General features: G+C 46.8%; 1 protein-coding gene across 1 annotated transcript; it reads right to left on the bottom strand.

Moving 5' to 3' along the window:
• Positions 1 to 1,021: 1,021 nt before the first annotated feature.
• bard1 (BRCA1 associated RING domain 1) lies at positions 1,022 to 15,831 on the bottom strand. Its single transcript, XM_027016414.2, has 11 exons — positions 15,657 to 15,831; positions 15,503 to 15,559; positions 15,104 to 15,252; positions 13,126 to 14,180; positions 12,813 to 12,893; positions 11,986 to 12,158; positions 9,859 to 9,985; positions 8,112 to 8,244; positions 6,523 to 6,615; positions 3,536 to 3,633; positions 1,022 to 2,442 (listed from the first exon to the last, which is right to left on the bottom strand). Exons 1-11 carry the CDS (start codon positions 15,752 to 15,754, stop codon positions 2,107 to 2,109), a joined length of 2,400 nt encoding a protein of 799 aa, XP_026872215.2. The 5' UTR covers positions 15,755 to 15,831; the 3' UTR covers positions 1,022 to 2,106.
• Between the last annotated feature and the right edge of the window lie 252 nt (positions 15,832 to 16,083).

Here is a 16,083-nt window from a genome sequence, read left to right as displayed (position 1 = left end):
GTGTTTCTACGTTCAGATCACAGCACGCGTATAACAGTATAGATAGGCAAAGTTCTTCAAGCATCAGAGTATAACCTTAACAAATAACACGTCCTTTAATGTGAAGGCAAGCGCAATATGAAATTCAGAAACTGAAAATTAATTTGACATCAAAGTTATAAGCAGAGGTCTGGTATGTAGCAAGTCGGACAAAAAGAAAAACTGCATTACAGTACCACTCTTAAAAAGTTAGTTACATAACTAGAATTCGTGTGATACACACTTGATAAGTCTATCACTTTGAAACTCCATAATGAGGGTCATGGAAAACAGTATGAAAATGTTTAAGATGAATTACTAGTATAATTACATTATAACAGAAGTGCTGAGACGTGTTACATAAAATGTTATGAATATTTAATGCAACTGCATGAAACAAAGTCAGCCAAACTAAACCAAACTGTATAATCTCAAATATTGGCTTGTTTGCGAAGCTCAATAGAGCACGGGCCAAACATCAAGAACCGGCTTGAGAAAATTATACAGCGAATGATTCACAGACTGAACTGCAGGAGGGTCGCTCAGCCAACACCTCCTAAGCTTCTAGTGTAATGTGGGTAAAGTTTGCTGGGTAAGATGTTAAGAGCTGGGTGCACATCTGCTCCTAGCCTATGCAGTATCAGCCCACAGGCTCCTAGCTACCCACCTATTAATCAGGCGTCCGAAACCCTGTCCGCACCACTAATTGCCTCCTCCACCCACACCGCTAGACGAGGGCAATTTAATGCAGCTCCCAGCAATCAATAGCAATTAGGTGCATCCCTGAGTAATCCCAATGAAAGATGCATTCTGGGTGATGAGCAAAGCAGCTCTTCAGGGTGGAGGGTCAGAAACTCCTCCCCCACCATCCAGATATAAACTAACCTTCACCGAAGTGAACGGCACAAACGCTGCCCTCTTGAGGAGAGGACGATGAATTTTTCACTTTCCAACAAGTTCTGCTTGTTGGGTTGGTTTCCTAAATTTGTACTCACACAATCTCTAAGGGCTGGCCTTAAGGCAGAGGAGTTTTATTTTTGCTTTATATAAAGAAAGGTGTTCATAGATCAGAAACATTTGAGGTTTAAATGTTTTATCAACATGGTTAATTTTAAGGCGAAATTGACAAGTACATTTCAGGGTTTTCATACAACTGGTATGTTAAACACAACATACAAAGGGGGTCGCTCCTAGAAACAGGAGTGCTTCCTTAATTTGCTTCTTTTCAGACATCAATACAATTTGTCTCACAAAATGACAGACACGATAGATGTTCAAAGCCAGTGAACCAGGTTCACTGGGGACCCCCCCCCCCACACGCCCGCACACACACGCGCGCACGCACGCACACACACGTACACACACGTACACACACGTTTACTAAACATACAGGGATTATAATCTCCTTCAATACCTTCCAAGTCTGAAACAAACTTAAAACTTACCATAAACAGAAACATGCCAATAATTACCAAGCTTTGGTTGTTATTATTTTCTTAGTGTAAGACCCAGGTGTTTCCTCCACTAGCAGGCCAAGATTGGGGGAAATGCCCAAAGAAGCCTTTTCTAGATAGCTGATGTCATACTGAAAGCCACACAGCACTGGCCAAAGTTAAGGCTCTTATCTGACATTACTGAACACAGCACTTCTCAAAGTCACTTGAATATAGCAGAGTTCTGAGAGTCGCTTTGTCCTGGTACAAAACACTGACATTTCTAAATGTTCCATGAAATACTGTTCTCATAAGAGAACATTACTTTTTCCTTTTTAGACACAGTTTGGTTTCCAGAATAATCAGGCTCATGGCTTACAAATAGCTAATGCACACAAGCAATTGTGGTCAATGCTATATAGCTTAGGTTTTGGGCCTTAGAGCATCCAGCAGACATGTCGGTGTTTTTCTTTGCATGCAATAGTATATTTTATTTCTACCACACAAGCATTCAAAGCTGTCGGGAAACACATTTATTCACCCCATTTTGGACCCATTTATTCAACTCCAAAATGAAGGCAGGCACGAAGAGTTCTCTGCCGTGTAAATCAACCACATGTAGTGCGACGGTCTAGGGGAAGGCCCTGGGAGCCAGCTAGACCTCTGGCACAGGCAAGAGGCTGAAGGCCACGGTGCAGTCCAGCAGCCAGGACGAGGGGGCCGACCACACTTTGCCCAGGCGCACGCGGCCAGGCCTGTAGCCGCCCTGCGCGTCGTAGAGGACATACTGGGTGCAGAGCGCCTGGTCCGAGCCCGGACGGGCGTGGTACGCCGCCGTGCTCACCGTCTGGGTGACGTCGCTGTCCGGTTTGGGCTGTCTGGCGAGGAGCTGTCCGCCTCCGGCCTTCACCAGCTGCAGGAGCTCGTCTCTGGGCGGCTTCCGGAAGGATCCAAGTAGGTAGAAGAAGCAGCCGTCAAACAGCCGCGGCAGCTGGTGAGAGGGAGTCAGGGAGTGAGGAACCGAACAAATAAAAGTGTATAGGTTTAATAGTCACCTCCACATTTTCTGCAGCTACTTGAGGGTGAAGGAGGTGAGCAGCACGGCGTAAGGTGGCCATTTAAAACAAAACGCCATGCTTTATTCCTAAAGCTAATGCTTCCCATTGCTTCTCCCTCAACTAGTCTGAGCTCTCTGCCCAGATTGCCCAGACTGGAACTGCAGGCTACTGTCAATCAGAAAGAAAAGGGGAGGGGTATGAAGAGAGGGACGGGGTCAGAGGGTTGTGAGGATCCCAAAGGTGACGGCTCTGCAGGCCAGAATCAGCCCGTCTCTGTGTGTGTGTGTGTGTGTGTGTGTGTGTGTGTGTGTGTGTGTGTGTGTGTGTGTGAGAAGAGAGAAGACTGCTCACACTGCAAGAAGTGTAGAAATGCAGCAGTACAGCACAGTTTAGAACCTTAGTCAGCACATCTTTAACAGAGTAAAGACACACAACCCACAATACCTACATGGTCTGTACCCGCATGGTGCGACTTAGTTGATTTTATGCTTAAAAGGTAATCTATGACCATAAGTGGGCCCTATACTGCTTTAAAAAATTTAGTAGCACAATTAACCAGCCCAACATGGTCCCCTTGCAGTTTAAGCATTACGCCTACCCTGCCACTTCTGCCGCACTCGTGATCTGGAGAAGATGCATTAGAAGCTTAAACTGGTGTCTCTTCTCCGAGGGCACCAAACAGCCACTTCACACATTGGTTCGGCGGGTGTGTCTATGACCCAAATTGCTCTGCTGCATAAGCGGTCCTCTCGAGAGCCGTGGAGTTTCGGGTCCACAGCCTGCGCAGTCTTTGCCCCGCAGGGAGGAGTGAAGTTTTCGAAACAAGCTCGCATCAGTACAGCAGGCGGTGATGACACGTGAGTGCCGCAGGGGGCAGCGTGGAGACATTCGAGACCCGCGCCGTGCGCCATTACAAACGCAAAGCACGGGGTGGCATTTTTTGGACCTTGGTGGGAGTCGCCGCAGGCCGGGAGCCGTTAGCAGCGTCTAGCTGTTAGCAGCCGTGTTGGCGTTGGCGTCACTCACCAGGTTGTCTCTGTTGGCCCGGGCCCGCCTCGGCCCCTCACCCACCTCGAACACGTCCTCGGCCAGCCACGTGCCCTGCTGCAGGCTGCCGGCCAGCCCTGAGAAACAGGAGGTGTTTCAAATTAACCTTCACCGTACCACAAATCAGGAGGGTAAAATCTCAGCGCTACACGTACTTCAAAGCTTGGCGTTCGAAGCAGGCGGCCAGTCGAGTGGCTGACGCGTGCCCTCAAAAGATGCTGCGTCAGCACCCCGGCGCCAAGGGACGGCGTTTTGGCACCAGGACAAGCAACAGCGAAAACGAGGACGCCCGGGACCATTTTAAACAAGGACAAAGAAGCTCCGCCCCCAGCTCAAGCCCTTCCCTTCAGAGAAAGAGATATAACGTTTTATGAATCCCCCCCACAGCCTATCCAGTAGTCGAGGAGTCCCTGGTTTCACTCGCTCCCCCTCTCCTCGGCTACGCCGTTCTGACCCCCTTTTTTTTTTTTTTTTTTAAAAAGATGTTTTTGAAGCACGTTAGCAGGCGCGGTGGCCATTGTCCGCTGTTTCATTGTGTGCAGTGGCAGATAAAGGGGGAATGGAGCAAACAGGTCTCCAGTAAAGCCCTGCTCTAAAAGGGACAGAACACCGGCGAGCCAGAGGTGGGGCGAAGCGGTTAGCTTAATCCCCGATTACACACCGGAGGGGAGCGCCTTCACTTCGCCTTTCGTCTGGCGCTGGAGAGGCGCACGAGTGCAAATGGGCTTCAAATGAAAATCAGATCAGCGAGGTAACCAAGCCGTCCTGCCCACGTCTCCTCGCCATCTCTTTACCTAATGAGAAAAACTACTTTAGGTTAAAATCCTGCGTGCTGTTGCGGCCGTGACAGTGAGCCATTAGGGAGAAATTGATTCTCGCATCCTCGCAGTCACAGCAAGCGGAGCGCCAGTCTGCCACACTAATACGCATGCCCACACATACGCAAAACTTAAGGACAAGCGCAGAGCAATGCACTTACCACACAGCACAAGTGTACACTCACACTCACACACACACACACACACACACACAAAAGTAATCATCAGGCGTAATTGCATTCCCTCTGCCTCTTTAATTACAGCTCTCGTTTTCAGAAGCCACATCGGGCCGACGGTGCCGGCACCAGATCCCGGGGTTAATCCGGCTCCCTCCCTGGACGACAAGGCCGTCTCGTTAGCCAAGCAGCAAGGACCAATTACCATATCAGCTAATTTGATTCGCGACAATAAGGATTCGGTTTCTGCGTATGCGTGCACAGGCATGCGTGTGCGCATGCGTGTGTAAGCAGTGGATCAGGAGATCGAGATTCCCAATGCAACTGATGCACCCAGAGCAGTTAATAAAGATGCTGAGAGCACACAAGTACAACATCAAAAGCTAACACAGACTGGAATGCAACTGAAATACACCATACTGGTCTAACTATTAATGCATTGTAGTTGATACACAACCGAAATATCCTTTTACCACAATATTTTGCTCAATATTCAAGAAAGGAAATATTCTTTGTTTGGTCTATTCCTGTACAAGAACATTTGACACAGTGAACATCAAAAGGGCTATTAATCCTATACAATTATATACCAGACACTTTTTACAAGTGTACAGTTACTAACAGTCTGTCTGCATGCACAATTAGTTATCAACCCTCTACCCCTCATTCGTCACAGTGGATCAGCTCCTTAATGGAGAACCGTATCAAACCCAGTAGTGTTGTAGGGTAGAGGCATAGCTGGGCATGTTGAGCTGGCCCACATTTATGAGGCACGGTGGGTCTTAGCACCTCAGAGAGGCCTGCCAGCCAAAAACATCCCGCTGACGGGAGTCCTACGATCAGAAACAGATGACGGCGTCAGCTGTGACAGGCGTTAATGAAACAGGTCCGGCTAATAAAGCGGACGGCGAGTGCAGATACAGGAAGGGATGAAGGAAAATCTCTACCTGTTAACTCCTCTGATCAATATTGGAATTTTGGTCCAGTGTCAAGCATGATGAATTTAATTACAAATGATTCCACATACGCACGCGCACATACGCATATACACCCACCTCGTCAAACCTTGCAACTACAGTTTAAAATAAGTGGAAATAACATTCTTTTTTTTTGTTTGACATGAGTCTTGCAGAAGGTTTAAATTAAACCTTTTTAAAAAAAATATACATTTATAAACTTAGAAAATGGAACCTTTTGGGGGAAAACATTTTGAAAAAAGTTACTGATGCACCATGTGTGTCTCTGGTGGCTATCAAATGGAAAAAAGGAGAGGAAATAAATAGATAGATAGCAAAATGAAAAATAACCACGAAAAGTTTGCTGTTAAACGCTACGTCCAGCAAGCTGGACATCAAAAGGAGAGTCTGGCAGCCAAACTCAAATACAGTGGACTGCACGTGTTCACCGTCTCAGCTCGAGGAGACCTTGAGTATCAAAACGTATGAAACTACTGCAGATCCCCTTCATCACTGCAAGCCAACAGGTGTGGAGCACCAAGATGGGAGAACGTAGGGAGGATTTAATACATGGCTTTAGTTATTAAAGAAACCTTTCATATGATGCAAAGGCCATCAAGCAAGGAGACAACATAGGGCATTCTATAGGGTTACCACAACACTGGAGGACATCCAGGCCCATGCCACATGGAACGGATCAGCGATCCAGACTCTGGAGGTCTAGACTAGAATCAGCTCCTTCGTTGTCCGTATGATTCAGTCCATCAAGATAAGAAAGGTACGGGCAGATGCTAGAACAGTACGGCTTTCAGAAGCACAGCTCCTCCATTCCGTTTCCTTTAGGTTTCCCGCACGGCTTTTACATAAGAGTCAGAAGTTACGACACAATGGTCAACCAGTTAAACCGCAAAGGGGTTAAAAATAAAAATATGGCACAGGTTTGGATTCGCAGGCCAGCACCGAGCATCAGGGTGTTGCAGGTTTGAAGTGAGACGCAGTTAGAGCGGTGGACTTACAGCTGAAGCGCACCACCCAGCAGCCTCCGAGGATGGCCAGCAGCGCGGTCAGGGTGGAGGGGACGCCACCTTCAGGCACGACCACATGGGTGACTGCAGAGGAAGGTGGACAGTTCAGGGTCAGGTCTACAGAGAACAACCCTCCTCAAGTTTTTATTCCAAGGCTCTGACGTGATAATTGGCTCACGTCTGCAGGTGGAAATTATTAGTGAAATACACTTGGCGATACCAAATCTTTTTGATTTTTAACCAGAAACTCAGAACACTGCTCCCACGGCCCGCATTACAGACAGGCGTCTGGAGGAGAACGGGTAGCTGAAAGGTAGAATTAAATGGAATAAAATCTAAGACTATGCGAGCAGTCAAAAACATCATTCCTTTTCAGGATGGGTCGAGGTTAATCTCGGTATTTATACAATCATTAAGTGGCATCCATCAGCTTGTGGTAGCTGAAAGAACATCCTGTGATTTGGCTGTTATTCACTGATACGCAGGAAACTCGACGGTCATTTATGTAACGCGACTTTAAAATGTACACATTTATTTATCTGCTAATGTAAACAAACGCTGCCTGCTGACTTCGCCTTGTGAACGGGACGACAAGCAGAACAATACCTGCCAGGATGACGGCTCTTCATTAAAAATCAAATGATTACTCACGGCTTCGTAAGTAACAAAAGCTTTCTGCTCAATAATTACTGAAAGCTCTTAATTATTTCTCAAAGCACAAATGTGTGGTGAGAGAGAGAGCAATTTTTTTCCCCCACATAAGCCTCTTTAAATTAAAGAACTCAAGAAACAAATGGAAATGCCTATAAGGAATTTACATAAGGCCATTATAAAAGCTTTTTATAAAAGCTCCCAGCACACTTTGTTACCAGAACACTCACATTTCTTTTTCTGACAAATATTGGATTCTGTCCCCGTTCACCGGAATAGATGCGCAACTTGTGATAAACTGCTTCAGTTATTTTCATTTCACCTCATTCCAATGGCAACCCCAACTGGCTCTCATGGTGACAGGGTGAACTGTGTTTCTCTATTACTGTGATTTTCAGCGCTGTGTAAAGTCTCCTGAGTGGAACTTTTGCTGCAGCGAGTCATAATATCCATCTAGGGTATGAAGGGGGATTTTCACAATTATCCTTTTCGTGCTGAAGGTGGATGGTTCGCAGGCTTTAATCAAAAACTGCGCCGCAGTTTGAGAAGAGAAAAGAAGACAGGGGCACTTTTAAACTTCCACGTGTGACGCATTTCTCCTTTAGTGAACTTGAGAACTATGCTTCAAGATGACAAGAGCCCTGCCTCAGGAAGCTGACGCAAACACACCACTCTGTTAAATTAGTTTTACATCAAACTTTTTAAATATACTTCAAAGAAATAATAACAGTGATTTTGCTTATTGCTGAAACGCTTATTGCTAACGCAGAAAAAGAAAAAAACAAACAAAAAAAAAAACGAGATCAGGTAAGATCGGATCACATATGAACCAATCTGCCACAGCAATTCAGAGTCAGACATTGCTCCTGCAGGTAGTAGCATCATAGATGGGGTTTTGTGGCATGAACAGAGGTGACAAACACCAGTACCTGCACTGGAGAAGGTCTGAACATGTTTTCCACCCAGGACCTGTGCTGCTGAGCTGAGCTGTTTCTGCTGCGCCCGTGTCAGCTTGGTACCAATCAGAGTGACCTGGGCATCCTTCCTCAATATGCCTGCAGACTTGGGGGGGGGGGGGGGGGGGGGGGGGGGGGGGGGACAAAACAAAACAAAAACAAACAAACAAAAAACCACCCACACTATGGTTAATTAGGAAATACAGTGCCTACAGAAAATCATACCCATCAAAATCCTTGCCATGCCATGAAAATGAAAATTAAGTCTTATTTTACACAGTACAACCCATATCATCAAAGTGGCAACCTACACTTTAATTAGTAAAATAATCATTTTAGCTGATTTTTTTTAAACACCTGGTATGGATAAGTATCCAGCCCTTTAGAGTAATCAATATAAACTTGATTTGATACAAGTAATCACCTTCCAGATCCACACCGGGCCAACAGGCTCACACCTGCATCAACTGTAGTGGTTTTGTTTATTTCAGAATAAAACCTGGCAATCTTTGAAGATTCTACTACTAGTAGTGCAAGGTGTCAAATTTGTCATGGTTGGAAAACTGCTAACAAAAGAGCTCTGTGATAAGGCTGCGGAAAGGCACACGTTAGAAGACGGATACAAGAAGATTTCAGCAGCTTTAACCACCCCTACTGAGAACTGTTTAGAGCATAATCAAGAAGTGGAAAGCGTACTGCACCACCAACGCCTTACCAAGATCGGACCGTCCCTCCAAACTGAATGACCGAGCCAAAAGGACATTGGTCAGGGAAGCTACAGAAAAGCCAACGGCAACTTTGAAGGACCTACAAGTCTGTATGGCTGAGATCTGTCAGTCTGTGCATGTGACGATCACAAAGGCTTTACCCAAAGCTGGCCTGTATGGTAGAGCTGTAAGGAAGAAGCTACCCCCGAAGACATGCCCTGAAGTGTCATTTGCAGTTTGCCAAAAAACACTTGGAAGATTCTGTCATGCTCCAAATGGTTTTCTGGTCAAAAAAAAAACAAACAAAAAAAAACAAACAAACAAAACCCAGAGCTTGGACTGAACTCCGAGCAGCATGTTTGGCAAAACCAAAACGCAGCACACAAGATACCCAATACCTACCGTGAAGCATGGTAGTGGCAACAGTATGTTATGGGGAGGTTTTTCTTAGCTAGGACTGGGCTACTGGTTATGACTGAAGAGCACCTTGAAGATGGCAGGAGGGTCACCTTCCATCATGACGACACTAAACATTTACACTTACATTTATGGAATTTAGCTGGCGCCTTTATCCAAAGCGACTTACAATTACGACTGAATACAACTTGACCAACTGAGGGTTAAGGGCCTTGCTCAGTTGCCCAACAGTGTCAACTTGGCAGTAGTGGGGCTTGAACCAGCAACCCTCCGATTACAAGTACCTTACACACCGGCAAAAAAAACAAACAATGTCCTTCAGTGGGCGAATCAGAGCCCTGACCTCTAAATCCCACAGAAAATCTGTGGATGGACTTTTAGAGGTCAGTGCAACAGATTTTTGAGAGTTTTGATTTCAGGAAGCAAGATGAAAAAAGTTACTATTTCACAGGGGTATGAAGATTCCGTAAAGGCACTGTATTATCAGGACACAGTAAAGTCAGCCAAACATCTTCGGGCTAGAAACGGATAAAAAAAATTTTAAAAAGCACTTTAGATGTGCATTACTGTAATAAAGTGACGACTTTCGCTGGTACCTTTGACATGCTGGCTGGTAGGCTCAGCGGTGTGGATATGGGAGAGTGCGTCATAGGAGCCATTCGCAGGATCTCGCGCATTTCTTCAGTGCCTGCACAGTCAATAGGTCGGAGTCCAAGTATATTCCTGCAACACACAAACTTCGTTCATAACACAGTGCCACAGTTCTTGAACACACAAAGTAACACAAACAGATGTTACTTTAAGTAGCTACAGTATTTGAGAAAACACATTAATGCATGACATCCACATCTGGCCTACTATTATGCAAAACCATATCCAACTGTGGTCAGAAAGCATCTGAAGATAAAAAGTTCAGCAAGACCAGCTCCACTTGTGCATGCTACCAACTAATGAGTCAAGTGCACAGCTCCATGTCAAGCACAAGGGGTCTGGTGGCCCCCTGAGCTGAGCAGGACGGCCATCAGAGGACTCCCCCCTGCAGGAATGGAAGGAGATGAAAAGGCCACTGCAAAGAGTTTGCACAGACTGAGCGTTAATATGGAGATGCCACCTAGGGGACAATTAATAGGTCCACTGGTCCATAAAATATTGCATTTGGATTCACGAGCCATCAAACTTTCACTTACACGCACGCGCGTACACACACACACACACACACACACACACACACACACACACACACACACACACACAGAGAGAGACAACAGGAAACAATTAAAAGGTTACAAATTAAGTAATTCCTTCAATACTAATGAAGCAAAAGTGGGTCTTTATGGCCTCATGGGCTAAAGCAAGCATGCTTATTCATGCAGTAGCTCTAGAATATTTCTTAGCTGACCAAGCAGCCATAGATGCCAACAGTAACGGTGCCCAATGAATCACAGATCAATAGAGCTGTGAAATTTAGAAGCTCCCCGAGATGAACCAGATGTTTGTATTCATGCAACGGAAAACAGTAACAACCGAGTGTCGCTGGGGATACTGGTTGGTGCCAGGCATGGAAGTTCGACTGAGGCAAGAACTCTGCTTTACACATCCCTCTCTAACCCTCATGCGCAAACGTCTCTCCCCCTCTACCTCTAATTTACAAATCCAGATTAGTGAAGCAGCCCACATCTGGAGTGACACACTCTCACTCGCACATGCAGCAGCACATGAGCGCACAGTGCATGCACATGCAAGCACACACACACACACGTGCATGTGTGTCTCTGCCGTCAGAGTAGGGGGACGGCGGGCAGAATCAACGTCTCTGACAGGACGGGTCTTGCGCTTGTCTACTGCGACTGTGACACGGTCCGGGTCCGCCTTCACATCTGATCCGAAACAGTGGAGCCGTGTTTCGCTGCCGCCCCCACATCGGCAATCGATGCACAAATGAAGCATGCCAAGAAACATTTCCCAAATGAAAGCAGCACTGCTCCGTGGAGCACCTTCAACTCCTGTCTACAGACTCACCGTCAATCGCCAGGTAAACAAACGTTAAAGCGACAGGCCTTTACAGAAAAAGAGCAAACACTCCTAATGGTGAAGAAACATGAGTTAGAGAAAATGGCCTAAAAATGCAGGCATGGCTTTATAATGGAGAAAGGTAGTCCTGTCAAATAAAATGAATAAACAGTGCATGCATTATTCACATTTAGCTCTGGACTAAGAGACTCTGTTGCACTGTACATGGCTCACAAACTCATAGCAAAATCTCCATGGCAACAACATGGCAAGTAAGCCTGCACAATATATTGATTGTTAATCGTTGATGAAATACTGGGCTTTGCAATACTGATGTGCAAATATGCCCTATAACAAATTGTATAGGCATGGTTTGTGTTTAAGAATTATGCCATTTGACCAATACCTGCAAATGCAATTATATATTCTGCAACTCCATATCCGTGCCAAGCGAATGAGTTTACAGTTGCAAAAATGAAAAAAAAAACTTTAAACCTCAAACGTTGGCCATGTAACATCTCCTTCACAGCAAGCGAGCCCTTTCTTTCAGAACATTAAACGATGTCTGCAAATTCACTGCACATTCGACCAGACACGGGGCCCTTTTCAGATCTTCAGAACAAGTCAAAGTGACTGTCAAACTGTCAAAGTGTGTGTTATTTTTGCCATACTGCATCAAAAATTGGCACGTCTGTGTTGTGGGCAAGGCTTACAGGACACCAGGGGAGGCGCCGCACTCCAGGAGCCGTCGGACCACTTCCACGTGTCCGTTGCGCACGGCGTCGTGCAGCGGAGAGTCGTTCTCATAGCCGGGCGTGTTCAACAGCGCCCCATGCTGCAGAAGCACCTTCACCACACCCAAGTGGCCGAGGTTACATGCTTCGTGCTGAGGAAAAAGAAATGCATTTTAATTTAAAGAAAAAGGCATACTTGGTATCTGTGACAGGGCATATAAAATGGCTGCAGGGGATTACAGTTGCAAATTTACAGGACCTTTTTGGGAAACACACACTGTCTGGGATTAATCTTAAATGCATCATTTGCACCAAATCCTGTGGGTGAAATCCATACTGAAACACTAAGCAATGTCATGTGTCTATAACAGCGGTGCTCACAAAGCCAAAGTTATAAAATGAACCCTGAAGTGTAAAATACTTTATTCACCTACTGCACAATTCAACACATGAAAACTTTCAGTTTCATTTATTTGATGTTAAAAAAGAAAAACAGCGCATGAAACTGCAAAGCTGGTAGAAAAGATTGTTGAAAAAGTATATAGATTCAGTTACAGAATCCCTTTTACAACCCACACACACACACACACACACACACACACACCTTTCCATAAACCACTCAAATTCTTCAATACTTTATATTGAATGAAGAATGAAATGTACAAGCCAAATCCTTCTAGACACCTCCATCAAACAAACAAATGCAATACTGCACTTCACTGTGCAGTACAAACACAAAAAGAAAAGAAAAAATGGAATGGAGCGAGAGAGACAAACACAGGGGAAGAAAAAGATTCTCTCCTGACCAGCGGAGTCCAGCCAGCGTGATCTTTCAGGTTGGGGTCAGCACCCTGGTCCAGGAGCTGTGTCGTCTCCGCCACGTCCCCCTGCACAAGCAGCAGAGATCACGAAGGTCAAGGCATTAAAGGAAAAAAGAGACAGACGGTCAAAGGGCCAGTTTTCCGCACAGGAAAACAGATCTTACACTAGATTTTTCAGTAGACAACCCTTGAATGAGATTTGCATTTAGTTCGAGACTTAACCTGGAGCAAAAATCATCTAAAAGATAAAAAATAAAATTTAAAAAGTAGCACTGAGGCAGTTGCCCCATCTGCAGACCTTGATGGCAGCGAGGTGCAGAGGAGTCTCCCCCTTCCGGTTCCTTTTCGTGTGGGCCGGGCTGTCGTGGCCGTGCCGTTGCCCTGCACGCCACCTCCCTTTGGCCGGGATGGCTGGCGAATGGTTCTCTCCGACCAGCGAGCTTCCCGGGATTCCTTTCCGCTGCTCATCCGCGGGTCCTTCCGGCACCTCGGAGAGTCCGGAGCCGTCCGGCGGAGGCGCGGAAGGTGCAGCGGCCTTGCTCGGGATCGGCCTCCTCCGGCGGCATGCAAACGGCCTGGGCCGCCTAGGGGTGCTCGGGGCGCTGCCCGCACACTCCTCCGGCCTGGCTCTTTTCAAGCTCCCGCGGGGAGATGGCTGAGCAGGTCCCAGACCATCGAGCAGCAACTCCGGATCAGGTAGCTGCTTGCGAGGAGACTGCCTGCTTGAAACTAAGGCATTTTGCTCCTCATTAGACTGCTCGGTTTCTTTCACCATCCCCTTCTTCAGAATTCTCCTCGTTGGACTGAGGAACTGAGCGTCTCCTTCATGAAGGCCATCCAGGGGTTCCTCCTCAGGCCGGCTGGCCGGGTAGCGGAAGGACACCCTCTTGCTGGTCCTCATCTCAGTATCCCCAGAATGCTCCCTGCCCGCTTCCTCCTCTCCAGCCTGGTGCTCCATGGCTGCACCTGAACCGAAGCCCCATTGCTGGTTCGCAGCCTGCAGTCTCTTCTTCAGCTTCTCCTTGTTCTGAAACCTGCCACAGGATGCCTTTCCGACTGGCCCCGCACTCCTTTTCCTTTTCTTCTTCCTTCCGTGAACTGCCCCCTCGGTGGGAGGGGGGGAGGAGCCAGAATCCTGGGAGGAGGAGTTGAAATTGAAGACCGACAGGAGACTGGAGGGTGGGAGCTGAAGTGGCACCTCGGGCGATTTTCTAGTCGACACGATCGCCTTCGCAGGTTTCTCCACGCGGCAGCGGACTTTGCGGCTCCTTGGACTGAACCAGATCTTGAAGTTCTTCTTCTCTGTGAGGACAGCATTTTGACTGGACCCTGGGGAAGGGTTACCGACAGCAGCTAGAAAGAAATACAGACACATTACACATCCCAAAACTACATTCCCCTGTTGGGGAAATGTCCTTTAAGGAAAACCCGCTTCCGTTTATTACTTAGGTGACGCATTTTGGTCTCAAATATCTTTGCTGGAAGATGTAGAGCCCTGCAAACGAGGCTGCGCAGATGCACTCGATGGCTGGCAGCAATCTCGACCCGGCGCGTTTACTTTGCGCCACCCTGCGCAAGAGTCTCCAGGGGAGAGACGGCCATCAGCCCCCACGCTCGCCGCGTTATCTCCCGTTTTACAGCAGCGTTGCCGTGAGCCGGCCCCCGCGCGACTCCCGCCGCGCTCAACACGCTGACCCCGAGGGCATGCACCTGTCCGTCACACCGCATCCTCACGCTCACAAAATCCCCAGCAGAAAACCCAACTCTGGCTCTGCCCAGGACGAGCTAAAAACCACCATGGCCAATTGCATCACTTAATTATAGTCATTTCAGGATCAAACTTTGATGCTCAGTCAGGCATTTACATAAATATGTATATACATCAGGGGTGTAACGCTTCCTCATATCATACTGTATTGCATACAAGCAATAAGATGCAACCTTAGTCTGCCAAGAAAGCTGCACACTGGAACAGTGCAAGAAAAATTATAGCTTATAAAATACCATAGCAGGAAGCTAATAGGTCAGCTATTCCCTCTCTACCCCATTTTGTCAGGACATTTGGTTATTGTTATATTATAAAACTTTGCTTATGCTCTGTACTGCACTGAGAAAACACTCTGAAAGGATCACGCTCCACTGTTTCATTCCAAAGTCTGAAATATTGAGCTTCTAGAATGTCATTTAATTAGAATCTTTTTTTAATCGTTATTAGAAGTAAACCGTAAGCGTGTAGTTAGTCTTAACTGCTTCGTGGGGCACTGATTTTGCATTACCTGGGAGCTCAGGGTGCTGAAACAAGGACTCCAGACTGCGAAAGAGCTCCGCAATGTTGCTGAGCTGTCTGTTAATCTGGATGTCCTTCACCCAGGCGGGACTGTGACACACACTGCAGCCATCTCCGGCATGCGGCCCTGCGCAAGATCTGGAGCGCAAAACGTGGTTATATTTTTAGCCTGTGGTAATTAAGCAACATGTTGGTTGGGGGGTTTTGTAGTACATTTCATACTTTTGTATTTCACTTCATATAAGCATGTTAACATCCTACACAAATAGCGTGATTTATATATACACACATACGCACACAGGTTGCTTAAAAGAAAGTTAACCTAGCTAGAGATGGCAAGAAGAGCATGGAAGCTGCCATTAGGAACAGCATTCAGAGAATACCTTACCTGCAAAGTAAGTGTTCGCAAATGCCTAGGCACACCGGTTCAATCAGGATTTGGGAGCTGCACATAGAAATTAAGGATGCCGTGATTTATCAAGCTTCCAAAACAAGGAAGTACCAGGCAGCGGTCCGACTCGCTAGCATCAGCCTAAACGTACCATTTAGAGCACAGAAGTAGCTTTCGGAAACGCGCTACTGCCTCTCGAGTTTTCACCCAGGTCCCACTCGTCAGCTCTGCTACTGTGACAGGCTCCATTTCACTCGATGATGATGAACTTAAAGCCGTTTCGTGGTAAACTTTGTGTTGGTTGTTTTGGTTCCTTGCCGCCGGATGTTTGCACTTCCCGCCAGTAGGACGGCAGGAAGAGGTGGAGTTTAAAACTTCTCAACTGATTGGTTGACACAAGGGTAGCGTCCGAGGGCTGAGAGAAGAGCTAAAAAAGATGTGGTGGGTGAAGGCAGAGCGCGCGCGCGCGCGCGCACACACACACACACACACACACACACACACACACACACACACACACACACACACACACACACACACACAGAGCAGCCTGGACAGGTACTGCAAGGCAGGTTCGG

The sequence above is a fragment of the Electrophorus electricus genome, chromosome 2 (genome assembly GCF_013358815.1).
Source record: "Electrophorus electricus isolate fEleEle1 chromosome 2, fEleEle1.pri, whole genome shotgun sequence".
In the NCBI taxonomy this organism is placed as follows: Eukaryota; Metazoa; Chordata; class Actinopteri; order Gymnotiformes; family Gymnotidae; genus Electrophorus; species Electrophorus electricus.
Note: the sequence above shows the minus strand (reverse complement) of the source record. Positions and strands in the feature narration are given on the sequence as shown.

Excerpts from the sequence above, each read along its gene's own strand:
- bard1 (XM_027016414.2), bottom strand. The coding sequence starts at position 15,754 with ATGGAGCCTGTCACAGTAGCAGAGCTGACGAGTGGGACCTGGGTGAAA. Across the intron at positions 14,181-15,103 it reads TCAGCACCCTGAGCTCCCAG|CTGCTGTCGGTAACCCTTCC; the intron begins GTAATGCAAAAT and ends ATTTCTTTCTAG. Across the intron at positions 3,634-6,522 it reads CTGGGTGGTGCGCTTCAGCT|GGCTGGCCGGCAGCCTGCAG; the intron begins GTAAGTCCACCG and ends CCTGTTTCTCAG.